A 17,234-nucleotide genomic window follows, 5' to 3' on the forward strand; every position below is an offset into this window, starting at 1 on the left:
CACTGGGGTAGGAGCACAGGATGAGTGTGGGAGAATTGGTTAGAAATTAATCTAGATAGGCAGGTTAGTGTATTCAACACTTAGGAATTGGAATTTAACTTTACATCAGTGAGGAGGGTTTTAAGAGGGTAATGAAATAATCAGATCTATGAGAAAGGTTAACTTGGCACCAGTGTGGCAGGGTTTAGAGCCTGAGCTGGGGAGGCCAGGGGAAGAAGCTACAATGAGCCCAAGAATAGACTGCGAGGACTTGAACTAGGGTGGCTGCAGTGCAAACACAGAAGAAGGGAATAGGAAAGGACTCACAAGACATTTGACAGAATTCGCTAAGTGGAATGTGTAGGGTGATTAAAGAGGGAGAAGTTATAGACCACTCCCAGATTTCCAGGGTAAGCAACTGGATGCAGTTTGATGCCATTAACCAGAGAACACAAGTGTAAGGATAGAATGGAGCAGGTAGATGAAACAAATTCCGTTTCCAGCTATGATGAAACAGACGTTCCTTGTGTAAACCATTTAGGTGGAGCTAGAATACCAAGAAATTGGAGATTAAGATCTAGAATTCAGAAGAGAGGTTGAGGCTGAAGTTTTAGGTTTGGGAGTCAACAGCGTATTTGGTAACAATTGAGGCTATTGGAATGGATGAAACTGAACAGAGAACTGTCTATGTAGAGTCAAAAGTGCTTAGCACAGAATTAAAGATAAATCAGGCTTTCTCATTAAACTTACTAAACCACATAATCTTAATTTTATTTATTTTATTTTTTAATATTTATATTTATTTGGCTGCACTGCATCTTAGCTGCAGCATGTGGGATCTTCATTACCGCGTGCAGGATCTTTTTAGTTGCTGCATGCGGGATCTTTTAGTTGCGGCATGCGGGATCTAGTTCCCTGACCAGGGATCAAACCCGGGCCCCCTGCATTGCGAGCATGGAGTCTTAACCACTAGACCACCAGGGAAGTCCCCTTAATTTTAATAAAGCTCAGCAGACCACCATTAAAAATATGCAGATGTCAACGTGAAGAGTAGATGATAATATAAAAAAATTATCTGCAACCTGTATGATAATTTTAAGTATTACTACTGTTATCTCTGGACTTACTTAGAACACAACAACCTGTTAGCTTGGAAAGACTAATTTCTAAGCTTATTAAATAGCAGATTAATCAAGTTAGCTCCTAATATGATACCTGTGCTCCCCTAAATAAAACAACCAGATATTTGGTGATCTACTTCCTGCAATATAAATACATCATTGAGCCAACTCATAAAAATACAACATGTTCTTAACAAATGCAACTAGTAATATTCAGAGATTGTCACTTAGTCTATGTGTCCATGTATGTTTGTGCTTATGTGCCAGGCAGTTCTGTGTAATTTACTTAACTTTAATAATACAAGTTCATCATTAGGTCTGGAATTATTTCAACAGAAAATTAAGTAAAACTTACGAAAAAATTCCCAGGCCCTGCTATTTCCAAGAGTGAATGAACTTGTCTAGAACTTGTCCCTGAAATCCTTGTTTTTAAGAGGCACTCAGGTAATTATGATGCAGGGGGTTCAAGAACTATAATACTTTGAGAAATACTAGCTTATACCAAATAAACATTTTAACTAAGTCTTTTAAAAACATGTTGAGAAATGTTCAGAGATTACAAAAAAAATTTTAAGTAACAGTGTTACATATGCTTTAAGTAGAAAACACATTTTCTTTATTCAAATCATGTGACTTTCTGTACATTTTGAAATGATACACAAAGTCATAGCAAAGCTACATTTTAATTTCATCATATTCCACTCTAAATTCTGTACCATTTACCAAAAATAACTTTTTATAAAGCTTACTGTTTTGTCTAATATTATACAGACTATCAATCTACACATTTTTGTGTGTTTCTCCTAAAAATTAGATTACCTTATTAGGATATTATATAAAACTGATTGGTATATTACACACCAAACGTAAGTACAGATTCTGTACAATGTAATAGTATACATATATATTACAAGAGACTAAATGCCTTGTTAAAAGTAATAGTTTAAGAAATCTTTCATGGAAAAAATCTATATCACAAAATGTGGTGGCTTAAGTATCAGTTGCTTTCCTCTCATGAATTTCTTTCGGTGGGCATTAACTGTCCATTTAGCTTCATTAGTAGTTTTACCACAAGGCCGGCCTACAAAGTAAAATACGTTGACAATAAATTTGAAACATGTAAGAATGTGTAAATGACATACATGGCAGTGGACAGACAGTTCTCTATGTATTTGAAAAGAAACTTTTCATTGTTATAAGACTGCAATAAATTATTCAGATAAGTTTCTGGCTTTGCTTAGGAAAGGCCTGCCTTTTTACCTTGGTCTTAAATATGTTAACTTCATGTTAGAGGTTTTCCTTAAAGTAAAATGGACTGTCATTTTTAAAAAAAGAAATAACTTTATTAATACAGTAGAGTTTATTACTAGAAGTCCAGAATAACTGATTAGGTACTTACCTGTTTTGTATGTACTATAAAGCTCATTTTATATTCCATACTATGGATCTGAAAACATGTATCAGCATCTCCCAACTGCCACATAAAACAACCATACTTAAGACTGATGAGTAAAGCCTGCAACATAATTAGAAATCATTATATTGAAATATTTATTAAAAACAACACCCATCTTCTCTTACTATCTACACCTATCTAGACAGGTCTAAACACAGTGGTTTTGACAGTTAGAATAAAACTTGTTCAAAGTGCCCACACTAACTTCACACAGCCTGCAGTACAGAGCCACATATATGGTAGACTCTTAGAAGACTGCCTTGAGCAATGATATTCTTATCAGAATGACAATTTTTTTTTTTTTTTTTTTTTTGCGGTACGCGGGCCTCTCACTGTTGTGGCCTCTCCCGCTGCGGAGCACAGGCTCCAGACGCGCAGGCTCAGCAGCCATGGCTCACGGGCCCAGCCGCTCTGTGGCATGTGAGATCTTCCCGGACCGGGGCACGAACCAGCATCCCCTGCATCGGCAGGCGGGCTCTCAACCACCACGCCACCAGGGAAGCCCAACAAAATTATTTAAAGATGCCCATTCTGTGCTATGTATTTGTATATGTGTACACAGAAAGAAGTATTATTCAGCCATGAGAAATAAGGAAATCCTATCATTTGCAACAACATGGATGGAACTGGAGGGCATTATGCTAAGTGAAATAAGCCAAAGAAAGACAAATACCATAGGATACCACTTATATGTGGAATCTAAAACAGCCAAACTCACAGAAACAGGAAGTAGAATGGTGGTTACCAGGGGCTGGTGGGTGGTGGAAATTAAGGAGATGTTGGTCAAAGTAGTACAAACTTTCAGTTATAAGTTCTGGGGATCTAATGTGGGGCATGATGATTATAGTTAGCAATACTGTACTATATGCTTGAAAGTTGCTAAGAGAGTAGATCTTAAATGTTCTCACCAGAAAAAAGAAACTGTAATTATGCAATGTGATAGAGGTGTTGGCTAATGCTATTGTGGTAACCATTTTGAAACAGATAAGTGTATCAAATCAACATATTGTACACCTTAAACTTACCCAATGATGGGGGAAAAAAAAAAGATGCCCATTCTATCAGTGGCTTTCAAGAAAATTAAGTGTACTGCAAGTTTTTACTTTCTGCATCTTAAAAACAATTCCTTTTACTATTGATATATTCAGTACCTTTTGAATATTCATATAGTACTTTCAGATCTGAAATTTATGTAATAGGGTAACATGTCGATTTAGGCAATTTCATATCACTGAAAATAAGTACGCTGATATATTTATTGTAAATATAAGCATTATTTAAAAAATTAATAATATATCCTTCATATATTCAACAGAACTATTTAAAACCAATTACAGTACCCTATTCCTACATGTTGTAACATAATGGTATATTTAAATAGGAATCCAATATATTCTTTGGACTATTTAAAAAACAATTATCTCCTAGTAGTAACTTACATTTTCTTACCCTAAAAATATATTCTTTGTATACACATATACAAAGAAAGTGTTCATGCCATCCTTTAAAATAAGTATGTTGAGAAACATTACCTCTCTATGACTCGCAGTTCTTAACATAATGATTGTAAATAATAAACTAAGGATATGCCAGAAAGGTAATGGTTTAGGGCATTCTGAAAGGTTCTGTAAGTGAAATGTAATGTAATTAATTTACATGAGTGTATACCACTTATAATGGGAAAATAATATCTTGCTTTAAAATAGCTATACTTATAAAATATAACTTATAGACAGGATCTACTAAAATAGCTGTTTACCAAAGTACACAATGAAACACTGAATCAAGATATCATAAAACTTTAAACTATCTATCTTTTGGATCAGTGACTTGAAACTTCTTTAATCAAGAGACAGGAAACTGTCCATTTAATATGTCCTCAAAACAGTTTAATATACAGAAAAAAAATACATCTGTGGTATAGCAACTCCTAGATTACATGAAGGTCAAATGACCAACAAAAGCACTGAAGCCATAAGTTAAAAATAAAGGTTTTGTTTTTAAAGGACAGTGTGCAGGGAGAAAGGAATTCTTGAGAAATCCACAATAATGAAAACGGCTGAATGGAGCTGAAGAACCCACATGGCTGTTTTGAGAGACCAGTCTGCTCCAGAAGGAAAAAGTAGCTCTCATTAGGAGGTAAAACCTACAAAGGGGAAGGTGCTTAGTGAAGGAAGTCAAAAAGTAAGAGAAATGACAGGGATAGTTGAGAGCAGAAAAGGAAAACCATGTAAGTCAGAAGTAGACATAGCCAACCAGGACACACAGGAGAAATAGTGATGTTGACAAGTGACCATGAACAATGGCACTATATGGGTATTTAAAGAACCAGTTTTATTTCAGAAGGGCATTATGGTCTACATAAATTGACATCAGCAAAGGGTAATCTATTGCCTGGATGTAGCAGTGGTATTAAGGCTGAAGATATATCAACAAGTACAGTTCAGTTATGAAGACTGTAATGCTTTCACTATAGTAAAACATTGAACTGTAACACTGCATTTACCTATTCGATAGTGCCTACATTTTATGTAAGTAGAAAGATAGGTCTCTGATGAGTACATGAAACTGGCTGAGCTGTATTTTCTGAGGGGCAACTTTTATTATTCCAAACAATAACAAAATATAGAAGGCAGAAGTAATTGAGATTAAAAAAAACAACACAGCTGTATTCTATGGCTTTTCCTGAGATTTAATCTCTGAGGCTAATGTATCCCATATGTAGACTTTTAAATGCAAATGAATGTATTTTTGCAGATGAAGATGTTTATTTAAGCAAGCTTGTCATATTCAACCCTAGCAGATTTGGTCAATCTAAGACAACTGAGGACAAGCTGATTGTTCCTATATCGTTTGAAAAGGTAATTATCTTAGAGCTTTTATAGGTGCCATAAATTTATCAGTAGCTTACAGAATACAAGGTAATGATTATGTGGACAGAAAACATTGTTACCCTTGGTTTCAATCACCTTTTTATATGCCCAATGACAGCATTTCTATTTATATTTCTAGAAAAAGCAGATTCTTAATAACACTATCATCCTCTGCCTGCTACTGCTATCTCACTTACTCAATTCCTGGACCAGAATATTATTCATAATATGAAATGTTATATTACTGAAACATCATTTGAATACTATATAAAACTTTTCATTGTTGCCTAAATTTGGAATGCTCCCAAAAGTCAAACACAAAATATAGTTTAGAGAAAAGGCTCAGTGTTATGCCCACAGTATCACCATCCAGTTCGATGAAGAAGAATTTGCAGATATTTGTATAAAATGCTCTGAAATAGCAGAGGAAAAATTTCTTGAAATGACAAGGGGAATTTCTCCTTCATTTCTTTAGTACAACAGGAATAGAAAAAGTAGTTACAAGCTAATAAGAAGCAGCTTATTTTGTATGAGTAAAATAGTCTAAATAGAAAATGATAAGCAAATGACTCCAAAGCAAGCAGATATCAGAGACTTCAAAAAATCAAGTTCCAGGTCAGTCACTACCCTATGTCCCTGCATATTCTTTATCTCCATTCACAGGCATTTCTAACAGTATGGGAAAATAACTGTTGCCCATAATGATGATCCTGAGTTATCAGGAAATAACTAAACTACAATTGGGATACTTTCAGAAGGTATGTGATTACATAATAAAGACTTACAAAAATGATGAAAAAAGTTAGGTTTACGATGAAATTCCCTAATCTAAAACACCTTTTAAAAATGCGTAAGCTCAGTTACTTAAACTGATTTGGAAAATAGTCTATTCGTGACATATCTGAATGAACAAAATAGATTTTTATCTGCTTCCTATTACTAACTAGAAAGCTGTTTATCCTGTGAAATGTGTTAAATATGCTAAAATTAATTGATAACACCATATTTATATTATCATGACTTTGATTAGAAAAAGGGGCACAATACAGTAATAAGCCTCTGATTGAAAAGCTCTGAAGTAGGGGCGGCCAGATCAAGATGGTGGAATAGTGGGGCTTCCCTGGTAGTGCAGTGGTTGAGAGTCCACCTGATGATGCAGGGGACGTGGGTTCGTGACCCGGTCTGGGAAGATCCCACATGCCTGTGCTCTGCAGCGGGAGAGGCCACAACAGTGAGAGGCCCGCGTACCGCAAAAAAAAAAAAAAAAAAAGATGGTGGAATAGAAAACCTCTGAACAGTTCTAACAGGTATTCACAGTCCCATCCACACTTCATCTTGCCCCCCAAAATGTTCTTATAACGTATTCTAATTTGCAAAATGAACCACTTGTGTCAGATATTATATTTCCTTTTTTAAATCTGTATTTTTTTCATTTAAATCTAATTTTTGGAATAGGTAATACATTCACAGTTAAAAAAAATTTTTTTAAGTTGCAAAATGCTATATAATGAAAAGTTTCCCTTCTACTCTTATTCCCAGTTACATGGTTCCCCCCCTCTAAAGGCTTTAAGAGACATTTTATGCATACAAAAGCAATACTTATGCAAATATAGTATTCACTTCCCCCCCATTTTTTGAGGTATAATTGACATATAACATTATATTAGTTTCAGGTGTACAACATAATGATTCAATATTTATATATATTGCAAAATGATCACCACAATAAGTATCGTTAACATCCATCACCATACATAGTTACAACTTTCTTTTTCTTGTGATGAGGAATTTTAAGATCTATTCCCTTAGCAACTTTCAAATATGCAATACAGTATTATTAACTATGGTCACCATGCTCTATACTACATCCCCATGACTTATTTATTTTACAGCTGGAAGTTTGTACCTTTTGACCCCCTTTACCCATTTTGCCCATCTCCCAACTCCCTGCCTTTGGCAACCACCAGTCTGTTCTTTGTATCTTATGAGCTTGTTTTTTTTTTTAAAAAAGATTCCACATATAAATAGTGAGATCATATAGTATTTATCTTTGTCTGACTTATTTCACTAGGCATAATGCCCTCAAGGTCCATCCATATTGTTGCAAATGAAAGACTTCATTCTTTTTAATGGCCGATTAATATTCCATTGTATATATTTACACATTTTCTTTAGCCATTCATCCACTGATGGACACTTAGGTTGTTTATCTTGGCCATTGTAAATAATGTTTCAATGAACAGGGATGTGCATGTATCTTTTTGTGTTAGCGTTTCTGTTTTCTTCAGATAAATACCCATTTCCACCCATTTTTACATGAATGGTAGCATATTACATATGGTTCAGCACCAAATATATCTTGGAGATCATTCCACAGAAAAATATTCTTCATTCTTTTATATGGCTGCAAGGTATTTCAATGTTACAATTAATATGTTAACTCCCTATTGATAATCATTTTGTTTTCACCCCCCTATCCTTTGCTATTATAAATGAATGAAATTGTTCATGTAGGCTAGTACTGTTATTTTAGATATTACATAATGTGACTGGTCAAAAATAGCTGAAAAGATGAAAATCTACCTTAGTTTCCATATTGAGAAGATGAAGTCCTTTTATATTCACACCTACATACACAGGGATGACTTTATGATTACTGGGGCTTGCCTTTGTAAATATCTGTCCTATGAAAAAAGCTGCTCCATATGTAGGAATTTCCCAACAATTCTGTAAGAACATGCGCTGTAGGTGATGCATTTCTTTACTGACACCTTCACTTGTACTAAGATTCTAAAAACAAAGTAAAATAAACAGATGTGAAAGGAGAATGTACCTTTGATAATCCAAACAGGTCAACTAAACAGTTTCTAAAATCAAGGCTATCCCAAAGACAAATAAAATTGTGTGACATTATACCAAAGGCAGTTTTTCTTTTGAGATCTTATATTAAAAAAAAAGAAATATCAAGGTCTAAAAATAATGTTTATTCTATTACATTTTTAAGTGCCTCATGGATAGAGATAGTGTATTATCTCATGTTTTTTTAATCTCTAGCACTTACCACAGTATCCAGCATACAGACGGTATTCAGTAAAAGATTCTACATTATTAAAAATAAAACTATTTTGCTCCTTTTCCTTTCAGGCATGTGAACTATAAGATCCTTATTTAATTTCAAGAATAAAATGTAATGTACCTATGTTTAAAACATATTAATAATACTAACAAAATTTCAACTAGGCTATAAAATGTCTTTTTATTTCTATTTAACAGCTTACCTTGTATTCATGAAGTATTCGGTTTGTCCAGTGAGGTGCCTTACTTTTCAATTTGGTAATAGGTACAATGGATTTTAGATTTTCTTCACTGTAAGCAAATACACCAATATCTTTTAAATAAATCATCTTTAGTAGCTACAGTAATATAATCATTTACATGTAAATGGCTTTAATTAATATGATTTTTGAGCTGAAAAATATTATATTGTAACATATCGGAGAACTCTCAACATTTTAAGCAAAAAGTCACGATCCTAATATTGCTCAATTTAGAGAAATGTTTCTTCTTTCAGTAGCCACAAAATATTTTTGAATATTTAAAACTACAATAAACAAACTTTAAATGTGCTAAACCTCAATGTTTTCTCTCAATATGAAACATAACTAGTTTTTGTGGTGGTATATGGTGAAATGCATCTGCCTTGAAACATTTTTTCTACTAATCCAAGTCAGGTTTTAGTGAACTTATTTAAACATACAGTAAAGAAAGATAAAGCTAACAAGTATAAGGCATATCAAACTATATTCAAATATAAGAAAAAGAACTTTGGAGAGAGTGTAACGTAAAGAATGCTTTACTTATTTTTTTTTCCTCATTCCATGCCTTATATTATTTAATTCCAAACCAACGTCTAAATAGTTCTTAGTAACGTAATATTTCTAAATTTTCTTGGTTAAACTGAACCTTGGGTATAGCACAAGACCATGAATTGTATTAAATACTTACTTTAGGAAACCTTGCTTGTGTTTCTTACTCTCATAATTTCCATAAACTATCTGCAACAGTAGACTTGCCAATGTTATCAGTTTAGCATCAGGAGCCGTATAAAAGCCCTTCAATAAATTATATCTGGCTTCATCAAAGAGAATAAGAATAGCTAATGGGTCTTCAATCTTAAAAGGAAAAGTATAATTTGGTTATTAGGTCACAATTTCCTGTTATAAATGTACAACTTGCCACTATCTAATATGAAAAAGCAAAAGCTATGTAATTTCATATAAATAAGCTGTTATTGCTTTAGAGCAAAGGTTGACAATTTTTTTCTATTAAAGCCCAGATAGTAATATTTTAAGCTTTGTGAGTCAGATAGTCTGTGAGAACGACTCAACTCTGCTATTGTAGCACAGAAGCAGCTATAGACAATACATCTACAAATGTTGGAGTTCTACTAAAACTTTTTATATTGATTCTGAAATTTGAATTTCATGAAATGTTCACATGACATGAAATATTCTTTTGAATTTTTTTCAACCATTAATAGCTTGCAGGATATACAAAAGTAGGCAACAGGTCAGATACAGCAGTAGGCCATAGGTTGCTAACCTCTGATTCACAGTTCAATAAAATTATCATCAGTTTATGGATATGAGTGTGTATAACTTATAGTACAATTTTACTTAAATTCTTTATATTCCTCAAACATTCTTCTACAATCTGTGCTTCACCCAATATAGTAGTGAACCTCAAAGAAGATAAAAGGAAGTATTAACTCCCAGAAGGACACATGAAGTTTGAAAAAAGCTTAACATTTTTTATTTGACTAAAATATATTCAGTACTTTGCACTTTCAAATAACACTAAAGGAGAGCATACTTTTTTAAGTTTTGAAAACTTTAAAGTTTCACTTTATCTGATAAGATTAACAAACATTGAAAAATGCCAGCCTAAAGAATACATTTCTACTTGGAAATAATCACCAATTATAGAGATTCTGAATGAATACTTAGTATGTTTCCAAATATGATTCAAAATGACCCAAATTCCTTATGGCAAAAGAAATGTTGTCATACTAACTAAAATAATATAATACTCCATATATTGATAATATTAAAAAAACTGAAACAGAATTTCATGGGGAAAAAAAGATAAGGGGATTGCTCTAGATTAAAGGAGACTTAAAGAGACAGTAATCAAATGCAAAGCATGAACGCTGACTAGCTCCTTCAGTTGGGAGTTAAGAGACTGAAAAATTGGGGGGAAATCTGAATATGGGTCTGATATTAGAGGTTATTATGGAAACATTAATTTTATTAGGGTGAAAGTGGTACTGTACTATGTAGGTACATCCTTGTTCTTAGAAGATGCATGTTAAAATATTTAGGGATGAAGTGCCAGGATGTCTGCAACTCAATTTTAAATGGTTCACAACCAAAAGAGAGGAAAGATGAAACCAATGTAGCAAAATGTTAACAATTAGTGAATTTAATGAATGGTATATGATGGTATGAAGTTTATTACTTTTTCAACTTTCCTATGGGTTTTTAATTTCTCAAAATAATTGTTGGGAAAAAATGAAAGAAAACATTTTTCTAATAAAAATTAACTTAAAGAATTTGAAGAGTTTGAATAGAGAATAATTATAATTCCTAATAGTGTGTTCAGTGACTATTAGTCAACAATTGTTCTTTTTAAATGAAAGCAGGCTCTTTTCATCCTAAAAGAATAATCCTAACCAAAAAAATACAATTCTTCTATTTTTCAGGTGGTAAAAATAGGAATTTTTCAATTACACAATGAGTGAAAAAGAACGCAACCACTTTATCAGATGATCGTGATATTCTGATTCACCTTAAGTACTCACTAAGCCTTGCTTCTTCTCACTTGAACCTACTTTGTATTATTTGTAACATAATATGCAATTAATTAATATCCAAGTATTATCATTATTGCTCTTTCTCTACCAGCCAACTTTAAAAATATTACTTAGAAAGAAAGAAGACAGGCTGAGTATATTTAGATTATTTGCAAATTTCATACATCTATTACATTTTAAGAACTGCTAACAAAGTTTACCATTTTAACTATTTTTAACTGTAGAATTTAGTGGCATTAATTACATTCACAATGTTGTGAACCATCACAACTATTTCCATATTTTCATTGCCCAAACAGAAACTCTGTAACCATTAAGTCCTCATTCTCTCCCCCCATCACACTAATATACTTTCTGTTTATAGTATCTATTCTAGGTATTTATTTAAGATAAGTAGAATCAAACAGTATTTGTCCTTTTGTGTATGGCTTATTTCACCTAGCATGCTTTCAAGGTTCATCCATGTTACGACATGTATCAAAACTTCATTCCTTTTTATGGCTGAATAATATTCCATTTTCTTCATCCATTTATCTGTTGATGAACACTTTAGCTTGTGTCCACCTTTTTGGTTATTATGAATAATGCTGTTAAGAATGCTGGAATGCAAGTATCTGTTTGAGTTCTTGTTTCCTTTAGGTATATACCTAGGAGTGGAATTGCTGGATCAAATGGTAATTCTATGTTTAGTTTTTGGAAGAACCACTCAACTATTTTCCACAGCAGCTGCACCATTTTACACTCCTACCTACAACATACAAGGGTTCCAATTTCTCTATATCTTCATCAAAACTCAACATCTTCTTTTATAAATTTTTATTATTACAACCATTCTAGTAGGTGTGAAGTGGTTTCTCATTGTGTTTTGATTTGCATTTCCTTAATGACTGATAATGCTGAGCGTCTTCGCATATGCTTGTTGGCCACTTGTATATCTTTACTGGAGAAATGATATTTAAGTCCTTTACCCAATTTAATTGGGTTGTCTTTTCGTTGTGGAGTTGTAGTTCTTTTAATATTCTGGATAGTAAACACTTACCAGATTTATGATTTGCAAATATGTTCTTGCATTCTCTAGCTTGTCTTTTTCTTGATAATGTCCTTTGATTTACAAATGCTTTTAATTTTGATGAAGTCTCATTTATCGATTTTTTCTTTTGTTACTCATGTTTTTGGTGTCATATCTAAAACTCCAAGGCCAAATCTAAGGTCATGAAGACAACCCATATATTTTGTCCTAAGAGTTTTATGGTTTTGGCTTTTATATTTAGGTTATTGATACACTGAGTCAATTTCTGATGTGGTGTGAGATCAGGGTCTAATTTTATACTTTTTGCATATGAATTTCCAGTTGTCCCAGCATCATCTGTTGAAGAGACTATGTTTTCTTCATTGGATGCATTTGGCATCCTTGTCAAAAAGCAGTTGGCATGGATATATGGGGTTACTTCAGGACTCTCAATTCTATTCCACTAGTCTATGTCTATCCTTATACCAGTACCACATTGTTTGGATTACTGTAGCTTTGTACTAAGAAATTTGGAAATGTGAATCCCACAACTTTATTCTTCTTTTTCAAGAATGTTTTGGCTGTTCAAGGCCCTTTGCAATGAATTTGGGGATTGCCTTTCCCATTTCTGCAAAAACGTCTGTTGTTAGGGAATTGTGTTGAATTGGTAGATCACTTTGCTTGTATTGATGTCTTAACAATATTAAGTCTTCTTATCCTTGAACATGGGATGTCTTTCTAGTTACTTATGTCTTCTTTAATTTATTTCAGCAATGTTTTTGTAGTTTTCAGTGTACGAGTTTTGCAGCTCTCTTGTTTAACTTATTCCTAGGTATTTTATTCTTTTAGAAGTTATTTTAATGGAGTTTTTAGTTTCCTTTTTTGGGGGGGGGAGTGTCTGTGGCTGGTTATAGAAACAACTGATTTTCGTGTGTTGAGCTTGTACCCTACAACTTTGCTGAATCCATTTATTAGCCCTAGTAGCTTTTGTGTAGATTCTTTAGAATTTCCTATATACAGGATAATGTCATTTGTGATCAACAGAGACAGTTTTACTTTTTCCTTTCCAATCTGGATGCCTTTCTTTTTTTTTTTCTTTCTTTCCTTTTTTTTGGGCGGTGGTGGTTGGGGGAGTGTGGCTCATTGCTTTGGTTAGAACTTCTAGTTCTTTGTTAAACAGCAGTGGTGAAAGCAGGTATCCTTGTCTTGTTCTTAGGAGGAGTTTTCAGTCTTTCACCACTGAGTATGTTAACTGTGGGTTTTTCATAAATGCCATTTATTACACTGAGGAAGTTCCCATCTATCCTAGTTTTCTGAGAGTTTTACCATGAAAGGCTACTGGATTTTGTCAAATGGCTTTTTTACCTTTAGATTGATAACAGAAGAGGGACAATATGAATAGTCAGGCATAAAACATTTACCAAGTTTGGACAAGGTCACTGAAATTTTCATGTGCTAAAATTTGTTTAACCTTGTCTGTTTAATATTTTCTTGAATAAAGAATCTGGAAATTGTGTATTTTTTCTTCACCAAATTTATGAGAGCCTGGAAATTTTCTTTTTCCCCCAGTTTTCACAGCTACCACTGTACTTAGATTATCACCTAGTTTAACTTGTAACATCTCCCTTAGGTTTCTTCCTTGTCCAGTCGTCCCTCAGATGACATTATTTCACTTCTCCTCTAAAATTTACAGTAATTCAAATCCAAACATACTTGTTTGGGACAGACCTTTTTTTAATCAAATGTAAATTCCATTCTCATTTTTTACTATCTATATAGTTCTCTGTTGAGTCAAAAACAGCTATTTACCGACTGTTGAGAATAACTTTTTAATGTCCCCTTTGTAAATATAATCTTCTCTATCCAGAATATTTTTTCTGTTCTCCCCTTACACCAATGCATCTCTTTGCTCCTTTGAAACTTACGCAACTGATTAGCCATTTATTAAGTTTATCTGACACTGTACTCCCTTTCTAACTACTCTAAAATTTTTTTCTACTCTAAAATTTTTCTCCCATCTGGTTGGTAATTCTCCTTAGGATGGATTCTCTATTTCTTTTGTATTCTAAGACAATGGAGGTGGGGAAATGGAAAAACCAACCAGGGGCTTTGTAAGTAGACTGACTCAAACTCTACCACTTACAACAGGGATGTAAGGATTGAACAGAAAAACAGAAATAAAACCTCCTGTAAAGGAAGAGTACAATTTTTGCCTCTAGTGCTTAAAACAGGAACTCAGTAGATTCTGAACATTTAAATGACTGTAAAAAAGATTTCTGAGCAAACCTTTTTCTCAACTTCCAAAGGAAGTCTCACATCTCTTCTTAGGAAAAGCTGTGGTGTCTCCCTTTGGGGATCCAAATTAGTCAATTCAGCAAGTATTTCTGGCCAGTCACGAACATGTTGCAATGGTTTATGATAAGGCTTGAGTTGAAGGCCTGAAAAACATCTTTCCTTTTATAAATGATAATGTAAAAATGAACCAATTATATCAACACATAGAAACTTTTTATCAAACTCTCTGTACCTAAGTACTGAACACACACAAATTACAGATCTAAATTTAAATCAATATTGACTTTAATCAACATTACTACCCAATTTGAGGTTAATTGTTTATTAAGAATATAAGAATTATGAGACTAAATCTGAAAATGAATAAAATTTATCGAATATATTTAAGATCCTTAATTCCATGATAGCCTATTTAATGAGAAAATCAGTAGAATTTGGTGTTTAAAAAAATACAATTAAATCACTAGATAACCAATCACAACCACCTCAATGAAATCCCTTATGTATCTGCAATACTTTGTCTGAGAGACAAATCTATAATGACATTGGGTCGAGTTTAAATAACAAAGATCTGATAGAAAACCAATATATAGAAAAAGAAAATCTGTATTATTCTGAGATGAGGTGAGCACTGAAAATAAAGGCAAGTTGGATGAGCACTACGTTTAACAGCATTCAAATCAAATTCATTGCCAAAGAAAAATGTTTTGGTTTTTATCATTTCAAACATTGTACGCGGGCTTCCCTGGTGGCACAGTGGTTGAGAGTACGCCTGCCGATGCAGGGGACGCACATGCTGCAGAGCGGCTGGGCCCGTGAGCCATGGCCGCTGAGCCTGCGCGTCCGGAGCCTGTGCTCTGCAGCGGGAGAGGCCACAACAGTGAGAGGCCCGCATACCGCAAAAGGGGCCAGGAGGAAGCAGAGGTTTATCTGTTTCAGCAGTCTGAACATAAACAATCTGTATAAAAGAGAAGAACACTGTCTCATTTGAAAATTTAAAAGTCAATAATAATTGATGCTATACTTAAGTTTACCAACCCACTCTCAAAAAGGAATAATCAGGTTTATACAACAGAATAACAAATTTCTTACTGAGATTTTCTGAACAGATCCAAATAGTGAAATATTGCTGTGTTTCTTGAGAGAGACGCATTCCTTCCATTATCTGCTGCACTGAGGTATTATTTCCATGCTTCAGTTCAACAGAACGGTATGATCCATCCATTCTGTATATTCGAACTTTTTCATACTAGGACAAAGAATGATAATAAATTATGCAACCTGGTTATAAATTATACATCCCAATACAACAAAATGCTTTAATTTCAACTTCATCTGCTTAAAAACAACTTCAAGTGAGAATCTTCTGGCAATATTTTATTTATTTTTGCCTTGCCATGTGGCTTGCGGGATCTTACTTCACCAATTAGGGATTGAACCTGCACCCCCCCTGCAGTGGAAGCACAGAGTCCTAACCACTGGACCTTCTAGCGATATTAAAAAAAATTTTTTTTTCATTATTTATATTTTCTAACATGTTTTCCTCTGAATATTCCATGGTCAAATAAGTTTGAGAAACTAAGGCAAATGGGTTTTTAAAAAATATTCAACTTCAAAATCTTCTGAAAGTATATTTTAAAGCCATTAATGTACAATGTAAATATCAAATGGGGGATATAGACTTGGTTAACTAAATCTGGTGTTAGTCAAGTACCTCGTGAGTTTAGTGAGCCACAAATTAGAATGTAGAAATGTGTACCAGCAATAATTTGTCCTAAGAGGAATCTGTGATAGAAGACTTTGCAGATAAAAGTTATGAAACAATGGACCATGAGCCAGTTTCTTTCCTCCTGTTCAGAAAATCCCAGAGAGAAATGATATTCTCAATACATTTTTATTGTTATAGGAAGTAACTGATGCCACCAAACAACTTCCAGGACAGTTCATTTTAGATAAAAGTACCTAATTCCTTTTATACATTCAGATATAAAAATTATATAAGAAATAAAAATGGTTTTTTACAAAATTTATTTATTTATTTTTGGCTGTGTTGGGTCTTTGTTGCTGCACACGGGCTTTCTCTAGTTGTGGCAAGAGGGGGTTACTCTTCATTGCAGCACACGGGCTTCAGCAGTTGTGGCTCGCGGGGTCTAGAGCACCCTCAGTAGCTGTGGCGCATGGGCTTAGTTGCTCCACAGCATGTGGGATCTTCCTGGATCAGGGCTCAAACCCGTGGCCCCTGCATTGGCAGGCAGATTCTTAACCACTGTGCTGCCAGGGAAGTCCCTAAAAATGTGTTTTAACTATACAAATAGAAAACAAATTGCAATGAAGTATAACATAAGGGTGCCTGTACTGCTTATCTATTTCCTTGCTTTTGTCCTGTACTCAGGGAATAGTGTTTTGACAAAAATGTGTGTAATTTTCCTTAAAGGCAGAGATCATGTACTGAATAAATAAAGAATATGTATTCTTTATCACATCACTTTCAGCATTTTATGGTGTTAAATTTACAAAAATATTCAACAAATACTCATTGCCTACTTAATAGAAATGTCTGGAAAGGCTCAAACATATGGGTTATACCTGTTGGTATAAAACTTTTATCCTTTATCAGTTGGTATAAATC

At 33.7% G+C, this 17,234-nt stretch overlaps 1 protein-coding gene across 6 annotated transcripts in view; it reads right to left on the reverse strand.

The window, feature by feature from the left end:
* Positions 1-743: 743 nt before the first annotated feature.
* The window catches only part of KRIT1 (KRIT1 ankyrin repeat containing), a 38,133-nt gene continuing 21,642 nt past the window's right edge, over positions 744-17,234 (reverse strand). For all 6 annotated transcript variants that reach the window (XM_060157027.1, XM_060157022.1, XM_060157026.1 and 3 more), the window contains 7 exons: positions 15,698-15,854; positions 14,597-14,748; positions 9,435-9,601; positions 8,708-8,795; positions 8,013-8,219; positions 2,500-2,616; positions 744-2,181 (listed from right to left, as the gene is read on the reverse strand). In XM_060157027.1, coding sequence (XP_060013010.1) covers positions 2,113-2,181; positions 2,500-2,616; positions 8,013-8,219; positions 8,708-8,795; positions 9,435-9,601; positions 14,597-14,748; positions 15,698-15,854 — 957 coding nt within the window. In that variant the 3' untranslated portion in view covers positions 744-2,112. The remainder of the gene's footprint in view (positions 2,182-2,499; positions 2,617-8,012; positions 8,220-8,707; positions 8,796-9,434; positions 9,602-14,596; positions 14,749-15,697; positions 15,855-17,234) is intronic.

Source organism: Lagenorhynchus albirostris, chromosome 8 (assembly GCF_949774975.1).
Source record: "Lagenorhynchus albirostris chromosome 8, mLagAlb1.1, whole genome shotgun sequence".
Lineage (NCBI taxonomy): Eukaryota > Metazoa > Chordata > Mammalia > Artiodactyla > Delphinidae > Lagenorhynchus > Lagenorhynchus albirostris.